The sequence below is a fragment of the Pelodiscus sinensis genome, chromosome 27 (genome assembly GCF_052426305.1).
Source record: "Pelodiscus sinensis isolate ZL-2025 chromosome 27, ASM5242630v1, whole genome shotgun sequence".
In the NCBI taxonomy this organism is placed as follows: Eukaryota; Metazoa; Chordata; order Testudines; family Trionychidae; genus Pelodiscus; species Pelodiscus sinensis.
Window position 1 is genome coordinate 18986776 of NC_143078.1, and position 9850 is coordinate 18996625.

Sequence of the window (9850 nt, forward strand, 5' to 3'; positions counted from 1 at the left end):
CTGACACGGTTTAGCATTAAGATTCAGCACGTCCCTGCTCATCAGAACTCTCTAGAGAGCTGGGGTTTCAAAACAAACAGAAACCAGGAAAGTCACTAACCCGAGGCAACTGTCCAATCTCCAAAATATTTATATTAGCCAGTAGCTGGGAAATGGCGCAGCTAACTTAGGATACAACAGGGCTTGCGGATTTAGGCTATTTGTGGTTTGGTCTTTAATGGGGCGTAGCAGGCTAAAAGGGTCCCCCCGTCTCTTTCTCAGATGCTCAACGGGCCCGTGGGCACCAAAGCCAGGAGAACTTGCTCAGCTCCAGCGGAGCTACTCCTTCTTGTTGCACCACTGAGCAGTTCTCCAGAAAATGGGGGTCTTCATGTAGCGACCAGAATGCATGTAGGCAGCGATCTTCTCCAGGGCCTATAGGGAAAGCAAAGGGAGATCCATCAACGTAGAGAGACACCAGCGCCTCGCAAGCCCTCTACCCATCCGCACCGCCAGAAATTCAGCCTGGACTGCAGCCAAACAGCTACTAGGGAACTGCTCCCCATTGCAAACCACAAAGGCACGAAGCTACGTCGTGTCAGACACGTCCTTGATCTTCTGGGGGACCCAGGGCCTGATCCAAAGTTTGCTGAAATCAAGTGAAGCCTTGACACACACTTCAATAGGCTTTGGATCAAGCCCCAAGGATGCGATTTTCCAGAGCTGCTGACAGCCAGGCCCCAACCTTCCTCAGCTGCTCCAGGGTTAGGAGCAGATAAAGCACTTTCTGAAAGCAGGAAAACTTCTCAAAGCTCCACCTCTCAAAACCAGTTTGTCTGACTGTTCCTCAAATCAACTCTGCCCAAGAATCAAGCCTGAGAAAATCAGGACTGGAATGATGTGCACTTGCAATGTATTTTTCAGCTACTAGTGACTTTGTGGTGTTCACCAGTTCCCTGTCTAGAGCTCTTTACAAGGGAGACAATGCTGGAACTTGAGCTGTGTGGAAACTCATTTCTATGTCAGTGTGTGATTGTTTTCTATAGTGAATGCCTCCTGTTTATGGTGAACCCCAATTCCATATATTGTGAAAAGAACCTAGCAGTAAGTGATTGATTTCACAAGAGAAAGGAGCACAAAGCTTAGAATGGAAACCATCCATCAACCTTATTTGGGAAAAGTAACTGGGCCAAAGGTGATGTGCTGCAGACACTGCAGAAGTGGAACCAGCTTGGCCAGCCCTGGAGATCCAGAAAGCTGCATGTCGCCGGGGAGTGAAAGCCAAGCTTACTTCAAAGCGGTTAAGAAAATCCTCCAGGTTCTTCAGCTGATCCAGGCACTTGGGCTCGAACATGCGGTGCTGATCCAGGACATCGTACGCAAGGAAGTCGACATAGGTGAGCTGGGAAATTAGAATGAAAATAAGCAGATTAGAACCCTCCCGATCTGCATGGCCCTCCTCTGGCCTCTAACACGGAGCAGTAACACGGTCCCTCGTTAGCCACACACCTTCTCCCCGGCAAACCACTTCCGGTCCCCCAGGAACCGGGACAACAGCTTCAGCTTTCCTGGCAGCTGCTCCAAGTACTCTGGCTTCAGCTTCTCCTGCAAAAGGGTAAACAGAATCAAGGGTGCGGGGTTCAAACCCTCATGTTCCAACTCAGTCTCTCTAATGTGGCCCAAAGCGGCGGGGAGGGTCATTCATAAACTGATCCTCTGATGGGCTCTCCTGTGCCAGACACATCAGCCTTGCGTAACTACTTGGGTGCTTGACAGAAATTATTCACCTGCCTTTGAAGGAAGAGGCTGTGTCTGAAGAGGGGCAGTGGGTAATGGACTTCACGGACTGGTCTGCTCAGACACACAGCCCCTGGGACCAGTGATTTCACCTCTCTGTCTCTGGCAGCATGAGTTAGGGGAACACGCAGTGTTGAAACTAGGAAGGTCTCAGATTCTAATCATACCTCTGCTACTGGTTTACTGTGGGACCTTTGGCAAGTTACTTCACCTCCTCTTGATGCCCACTGTAAAATGAGGATAATTCTGCCTCTTCCCATGTAATTAATGGAGGCTTGTAAAACTTTGGCTTATCTCTACACCTGTTATCCCCATGTGACACCCTCCCCGAGCCCTCTCCGACCCACACCCCCAGAGGAGCAGGGAAGTACTCACAAACTCAGGGCTGTAGCAGATCCTTGCAAAGCTCAGGCGGAAATCCATCACCTGGTTCTCCAGCATGTCTGCTCTCTGCATCTCTTCCTCGCTCTCGCCAGCTGGCATCCAGAAGAACACACACACAGTCAGAGAGGCTCAGCACCGGTTTAAATTAGGGAGGTAATTGTATAGTCAATTAACCGATCAGCAAAAGCATATAGATAAATGCTGTAGACTAGATGCATTCCCCTGCCCACATTCCCTGACAGTACATTTTTTAGAAGGCTGGTCAGCAACCCAGCTCAGGCCAGGTCCGGAAGCTCAGACACCCTTCCACCACCCTGACAAGGGTGGCTACTACCCAGTGGTGCTGCCTCTGTATCAGAGGCAGCAGCATAGGGCAACAGGCAGCCGGTCTGTGAGGGGAGCTGGTTTTTAAAAGTTACAGAGGCAGCAGTGCAGAGTGGTGGGGGGTTCCTCAGGAAGGGGGCCGGGGTGCACAGGCTGCCGGCTCTATCCCGGGGACTATCGAATAGTCAAGTAACCAATCAGAATTCATGAGCTTACTCGACTCTTCAATTAACCGATATTTAACATCCCTAGTTTAAATCTCGACTAGGCACTCAGGGCTTGTCTTTCCAGGGGAAATGGCCCTGGCTCTTCTACCCTAGCGGCCCCTCACTCTGCCCGTGGGACCGATTCCTGCGGAGCGCGTGCAGACCCGCGGCAGCACTCACCCAGCCGGTGCTTGCGCGCGAGGTAGCGCAGGATGGCATTGCTCTGGGTGAGCCTGGTCGGGCCGTCGATGAGGTAGGGCAGCTAGGAGGGAAGGAGAGGGAATCAGAGAGTACCACAATACCCGGTACCGGCAGGAGGCCAGAGCTAGCGTCTCTCGAGCCAGCCCTGTACAGCGCTGGAGCCAGCCACTCCCTGCCCCTGCATTTACCCTGCAGGTGGACAACAGGGCCCCAGACTCACTGTTCAGGGCTACGTGCGACCATCATGCTGCCTGGGCACGGCAGCCCTGCACCCGCCACGGGGCCCTGGAAAGCCGGGAGCCCTTCCCTCGCCCACGGCCTGGCTCCACTCAGCACCAGCAGCCAAACTACTCGTCTCCAGCTGCCCTGAACTCTTCCCCCTCCGCCCCGGCCCAGTCACAGCCAAGGAGGCGGCTACATACGTTCGGGAAATCCAGCCCCAGCTTCTCTTTCTCGTTCGTCCATTGGCTTATGTCGTAATCTGGGCCTGGGGGAAGGAACAGGAGGTGGGTCCTATGGCACGGAGACCTGCCCCCCCACTTCATGGCTCTCACCACCAACCCTCCCCCACATCTCCTAACCACGCTCACTTCCCCACACGCACCCCCCCCCCCCCCAAGCCCAAGCGCCCAGCTCATAGGGACCCTGCCCAGCACCCCAGTCCTGTGGAAATCCTTGGGACCTACAGCTGCTCATGCCTCTGGGAACAACGCTGCTAGCTGCCTACCACCAAGCTCCCCCCCCCCCGATCCCTTTGGCCCCCGCCCCCACCGGCCTCTCATTTCCCACCCTTCCCGCCAGCCCGGAGGCAAAGCTCCGCCAGGACCACAATACGGCTTCAGCCGAGAACGGGGTGCGAGGTGCCACACAACCCAGACTCAGGGAGCCTTCTGCAACAGCATGGCTCAGTCGGCAGAGCCCGGGCATGGGGAGTTGGGCAGATCTCTGCCACAGGCTCCATAGGTTCCCCCGGGCACATCACTTGGCCGCTCTGCGTGCCAGGGGCCAGCTGTAAAACAGGGATCCAAGACTCGCCACATTCCTTCTCGCCTCGGGGCAACGTGAGGCTAAAGCCTGCATGGAGCTGGGATACCATGATTCTGGGGGCCAGCCTGTACCACCTATCCCAGGTGCCTAACAGGGATTGTCTGCAGCCCCAACAAAAGCTTTAGCTCTACTTGGATCCCGCAGAAACCTGCTTTGGGTCACCTGAAATCTGCCCTTTCCTCTTAGAACTTTGGCCAGTACCTCGGCTCACTGCCCACGTGCTGAATCTGGATTTAACCCCTTCCCTGCTGGCTCGGGTCCCCTTGACATGAGCCCAAGATAGATCAACTTACCGCCACGTCAGTTCAACACAGCGTGATAAGCAAAGCTGCCCTGGCTGTCTGCAGCCTGGCCTCCCTGACCAGCATATCACGGTCTGTGTACACGCAGGGGCCATGGGGCCCATGAAACAGGCCGGTCCATCCCCACCACTGCAGCCTTACCTTTCACAAGAGCAGGGGTGGGGGTGCTCCAGCACCTGGGACCTGCTGTCTGTCTACAATAGGCTGCAGGTTTGCATGTGGTACGTGAGCCAGCTAGAGACGCATGCTGCAGCCACACGCCCAACTGTAGCAGACAGACCCCAAGCGGGTTTCCCGGGAGGGTCTACAACCAGCAGACTCAGAGGAGAGTGGCAGGGCAGACCCTCACTTCCACGGATACAAACCCACAGCCGCCCCTGGAACACTGCCCATTGGCACCCACTTTACACCAGTGCTAGGAAGTCGGGCCCAGTTGCTGGCTAGCACTGGCCCAGCCCCGCAGGAATCCTTCCCTCTCCCCAGCCACGAAAGGCAGGTATTGAGTGGTTACTTTCTTAACTAAGGCAAACGACATTTCTGCTTGCGACAAGCACCTCCTGGTACAGGTCCCAGCCCTGCTCTGAGTCCCCGCCAGAGCTGTGATCAGCCTCCGGGGAAGGGCTACCGGCTGGAATTTGATTTCCCTGTCCTGTGTACAGCTAGTTCTTTTCCAGAGACAGCACATCCTAGTGGTGAGAGCACAGGCTTGGGCGTGAGGGCACCTGGGTTCCACTGGCTTCCTGTGGCTTAGTCTTCACAAGAAAGGGGGGTTGTGCGCTGCCACGGTGATCTCAGTGTCAAATATTGTGGAGGCCAGGCCAGGCCAGGCCCTGCCGTTCTCCCTCGATGGCTGAGTGAGCAGAGGCCTCGCTGGGCGGTAACGCAACTCAACTAACCGATTGCAGGTAAAAGCTCCAGTCTTGTCTCGGCCGCGAGTTTACAGAGACACTTGTAGCACACGCGCCTTTCTGAGGGGGGACAAAGCCGGTGCCCCCGTTCGCCCAAAGCCGCTCGCCCACTCTGAGCTGCCGTGGGGAGGGGCCGTGTATTTTCACAACGCCCTGGGAAGCTGCGAGGCACAATTTTATGGGGATTCTCAAGGGCCAGAAACGTGCTGTCACCGTACTAAAGGATCCAGGCCCCAAAGCAACCTGACCTCTCCCTCCCCCGCAGCCTCCCCGCCCCCGCACTAATCCACTTGCGGGGACAAAGGGATTTTCTTCTCTTATGGCCCATGACAAAGGGCAGCCCCGCGCCCTTCAGGGTGATGTAACCAGCCCCAAGGGTGCGTGACTCAGCAAGAAACCCAGGTGGGAAATCAGTCTCTGCAGCCACCCAGGAGTTAACCGGGCGGGGAACGGGAAGTGGCTGTTACTTGACACAGGCGGGATTGAGCAACTCTCCCTCTCTCCCATTGGCCCCTCCAAGGGCGGACCCTTCCAGCCCAGAGGCACTGTCCTGTGCAGGGCTGGTGGGAAGCAGGGGAACTGCTGTCTCCTGCCATGGGCAGGGCTGGGCCCGCAAGCCACCCAGACCTCGGAGAGGAATGAACTGAAGCAACAGGGAGAAGAGGGTCTGACCCTCCTCCCCGTTAATGCCCCTCCCTTCAAGCCCCCCCACCCCTCAGTCACTGCACACCCAGATGCTTCACCCTCTGTTCCGAGTCTACTGCCCCAGAGCCAAACACCCCACCCAGCTTCACCGGGGCAGCCCCCTTGGCTGTCAGGGGGCACTGGGGTATTCCCAGAGGGGCTGTGCAGGGGGCACCCCAGGACTGACCTTACCTCCCCTGCCCAGCTAGAGAGTCCAAGGCCCTTTCTAAGAGCTGCTGAAACCTGAGCCCCTCCCCGAGCCCCCTGCTGACAGGCAGGTAAAACTCTTTCCATCCCTCGCGCGGCAGAGATGCCCTGCTTAATTCCTGGGCGGGGGAGGGCAGCAAAAATCTGGCTGGATTCCCTTGCAATTTCCAGCTGCAATCCAGGTATGAGCCAGCCTCAGACTCGATTGCCTGCCACAAGCCAGACCCTCTGCCTGCTCTAAGGTGACTCCGGGCAAGGCAAGGGGCTGGGCACCTACTAACACTCTGGAGCGCGGACCTTAACGCGCCCTGTGGCCTTACCATCCCCACTGGGGGTGTACTGCTTGTCCTCGTAGGGTGCGCCCGCATGTTCCAGCAGCAGTCGGATGGCATGAGCCAGCTGCAGAGAGGAGCACAAGAGAACGGACGTTGTGGGACCCTTCCAGTTCCACTGGGTGAGCCCAGAGAAAGCCAAAGCAAGCCAGACCCATGGACTCCCCCCCCCCCCCCCAGTTCTGCCACTGGGCACAACTGCTGGAGCCCAGGACTGAACGCAACTGGTGCATGAGGGCTGGACCTCCGCCAACGCATCACCCAGGGGGCCAAGCAGGCACTCCTGTCGCTCGGGCTGTAAGGCCAGAAGGGACCATTCCTCATCTAGCCTGGGCTCCTGCATCTCCAAGACCACAGATCCTTCCCGGCCCTCTCCGGGAACAGATCAGTTGAACCCTGAGAACGTGAGCAAGATCCCCCCGGCTGACTCCTGGGAAAAAATTCGCTGGAATTTGCCCTCCCCATCTGGCGTCCCATCTCTGGCCACGGGGGACTTCTGCTGCATGCGGCTTCTGAAGGGCCACGGGCCATCTCAGGCCATCCCCCCCAGAAAGGTAGCAAGCACCGTTTGGAAGCCAGGGAAGTATTTTGCCCCCACTGCCCTCCTGGGGAGGCTGATCCAGAACCTCTCTCCTCGACGAGGAGACCTCTTCAGCTAGTTTCAAGCCTCAGCTTGTGGAGGGCCAGTTTGGAGCCATTTCTTCTCGTGTCTACACTGGTGTCTCACTTACATAACGTCCCGCCCTCCTTGGTATTTAGAAAGGCTGGGTTGGCTCTGTTGGCTAGACAAGCCATGCTCCTTAAATCTCCTCTCCTAAGGCAGGTCCCAAGTGCCCTTCTCTGCATCTGTTCCTGTTTGAATCTGTCCATCTTGAACTCGGGAGACCAGAACTGCCCCAGACGAGGTCTCGCAGGCGCCGAGCACATTCCCGCCTCTCCTGAAAATACGTCACCTGGTGCATGCTAAGACAGCCTTTTCCACCCTCGTCACGCTGGGGGCTCGTGGTCACCCTGCGGCCAGCCCAGCTAATCACAAACATTCTTCTTGCTGGTCCCCATGCTCATGTTCTTCTACTTTCATCCCATTCCTACTGCTCCAGCTCTCAAGCTCCTCTAGCTCTCCTGGCCTACCCCGATCCTGCCCTGTATCGGCAGCCCCTCCCCAGAGCGTGTCAGCCAAACGCTCCCACTTTTGGTGCCAAGGTCACGAGTTAAATGTGAAATAAGATCAGTCCCAACAAACCAAGCACTGGGAGCCGCCCTACAGTACCACCCCTCCCAAAAGCCAGTGCTTTCCCATCTAGCAATCCCCAGCTGCTCAGCCACTGGGGAGATTACACCCCCAACACCTGCAGTTGGGAAACAAAACTTTGAATGACAGACCACTGCAGATACAGGCCCAGCTGGGGCCTGGCGTGGGAAGGGTTAATTGGCATGTGACTGCGGAGGGACAAGGGGGACTTACTGCAGGCTTGTCCCACCCCCCCGCCCCCCAGGCGTTAAGGGAATGAAGGGGCAGGTCATGTTACAGGGCCCATCCCCCCAGCGCAGGTAGCCCAGGGTTGTACTGGGTGCGGGCTGGTACTCTTGGCTCTCACAGTGACCCCAAGCCAACCCACACATTTCCCTAGAGACCCATGGGGGGGCTGCCTGCCCCGCTACTGCCCCCCCTCGCCGGGGGCTGCCCGCCCCGCTCCTGCCCCCTGCCCCCCCGCCCCTTCCCCTCGCCGGGGGCTGCCCGCCCCGCTCCTGCCCCCCCGCCCCTTCCCCTCGCCGGGGGCTGCCCGCCCCGCCCCTGCCCCCCCGCCCCTTCCCCTCGCAGGGGGCTGCCCGCCCCGCTCCTGCCCCCCCGCCCCTAGCCCCTCGCAGGGGGCTGCCCGCCCCGCTCCTGCCCCCCCCCCGCCCCTTCCCCTCGCTGGGGGCTGCCCGCCCCGCTCCTGCCCCCCCCCCGCCCCTTCCCCTCGCTGGGGGCTGCCCGCCCCGCTCCTGCCCCCCCCCCGCCCCTTCCCCTCGCTGGGGGCTGCCCGCCCCGCTCCTGCCCCCCCCCCGCCCCTTCCCCTCGCTGGGGGCTGCCCGCCCCGCTCCTGCCTCCCCCCGCCCCTTCCCCTCGCTGGGGGCTGCCCGCCCCGCTCCTGCCCCCCCCCCCGCCCCTTCCCCTCGCTGGGGGCTGCCCGCCCCGCTCCTGCCCCCCCCCCGCCCCTTCCCCTCGCTGGGGGCTGCCCGCCCCGCTCCTGCCCCCCCCCCGCCCCTTCCCCTCGCTGGGGGCTGCCCGCCCCGCCCCTTCCCCTCGCTGGGGGCTGCCCGCCCCGCCCCTGCCCCTCGCTGGGGGCTGCCCGCCCCGCCCCTGCCCCTCGCTGGGGGCTGCCCGCCCCGCTCCTGCCCCCCCCCCGCCGGGGGCTCCCTCCGCCCCGCGCTCACCCCGCGGATGTCCCAGTAGCCCAGCGTGCTCTCCATGCTGCCCTTGCGCTCCGCGGCGCCTGGCTGCGGGGCGGGGCCCCCCTCGGAATCCGGTTCTTCCCGTCCAGCCAATCCCGGTCCGGTCCAGCCCGGGGGAGGGTCCCGGGTCCCGCCCTGACGAGCGCGTCGCCGTGGGCTCGCTGCCTGCCGCGACTCCAGGGCTGGGGCACTTGGGGGGATTCCGACCCGCCCTGGGCGGGGGTAGAGAGGGGCCCGCCCACTTTCTCTTCCCGAGCCCGGCCCCGCCCACCCTGCTTCCCCTCCCAGCCAGGCCCCGCCTGCCCAGTTTCTCCTCCCAGCTTGCCCCACCCACCCAGTTTCTCCTCGCGAGCCCGGCCCCGCCCACCCAGCTTCTCCTCCCAGCCTGGCGGGCGGGGCCAAGCTGGGAGGGGAAGCTGGGCGGGCGGGGCCTGGCTTGGGAGGAGAAGCTGGGCAGGCGGAGCAAGGCTGGGAGGGGAAGCTGGGGGGGCGGGGCCAGGCTGGGAGGGGAATCTGGGCGGGCGGGGCCTGGCTGAGAGGGGAAGCTTGGTGGGCGGGGCCAGGCCGGGAGGAGAAGCTGGGTGGGCGGGGCCGGGCTCGGGAGGGGAAGCAGGGCGAGCGGGGCCAGGCTGGGAGCGGAAGCGGGGGGGCGGGGCCAAGCTGGGAAGAGAAACTGGACGGGCGGGGCCAAACTGGGAGGGGAAGCTGGGTGGGCGGGGCCGGACTCGGGAGGGGAAGCTGGGCGGGCGGGGCCAGGCTGGGAGAGGAAGCTGGGCAGGCGGGGCCTGGCAGGGAAGAGAAGCTGGGCGGGCGGGGCCAAGCTGGGAGGGGAAGCTGGGAGGGCGGGGCCAAGCTGGGAGGGGAAGCTGGGCGGGCGGGGCCTGGCTTGGGAGCAGAAGCTGGGCAGGCGGGGCCTGGCAGGGAGGAGAAGCTGGGAGGGCGGGGCCAAGCTGGGAGGGGAAGCTGGGCGGGCGGGGCCTGGCTTGGGAGGGGAAGCTGGGAGGGCGGGGCCAAGCTGGGAGGGGAAGCTGGGCGGGCGGGGG

General features: G+C 61.2%; 1 protein-coding gene across 3 annotated transcripts; it reads right to left on the reverse strand.

The window, feature by feature from the left end:
* Nucleotides 1-112: 112 nt before the first annotated feature.
* On the reverse strand, nt 113-9010 carry LOC102460239 (glutathione S-transferase 2-like). 3 transcript variants are annotated; one of them, XM_075916015.2, is made up of 8 exons: nt 8790-9010; nt 6360-6438; nt 3314-3378; nt 2871-2952; nt 2152-2252; nt 1489-1584; nt 1271-1381; nt 113-414 (listed from the first exon to the last, which is right to left on the reverse strand). In XM_075916015.2, exons 1-8 carry the CDS (start codon nt 8823-8825, stop codon nt 319-321), a joined length of 666 nt encoding a protein of 221 aa, XP_075772130.1. In that variant the 5' UTR covers nt 8826-9010; the 3' UTR covers nt 113-318. The 3 variants fall into 3 exon arrangements, with proteins under 3 accessions (XP_075772130.1, XP_075772129.1, XP_075772134.1); XM_075916014.2 differs by lacking the exon at nt 8790-9010 and adding an exon at nt 7325-7466; XM_075916019.2 differs by lacking the exons at nt 3314-3378; nt 8790-9010 and adding an exon at nt 7325-7469.
* Between the last annotated feature and the right edge of the window lie 840 nt (nt 9011-9850).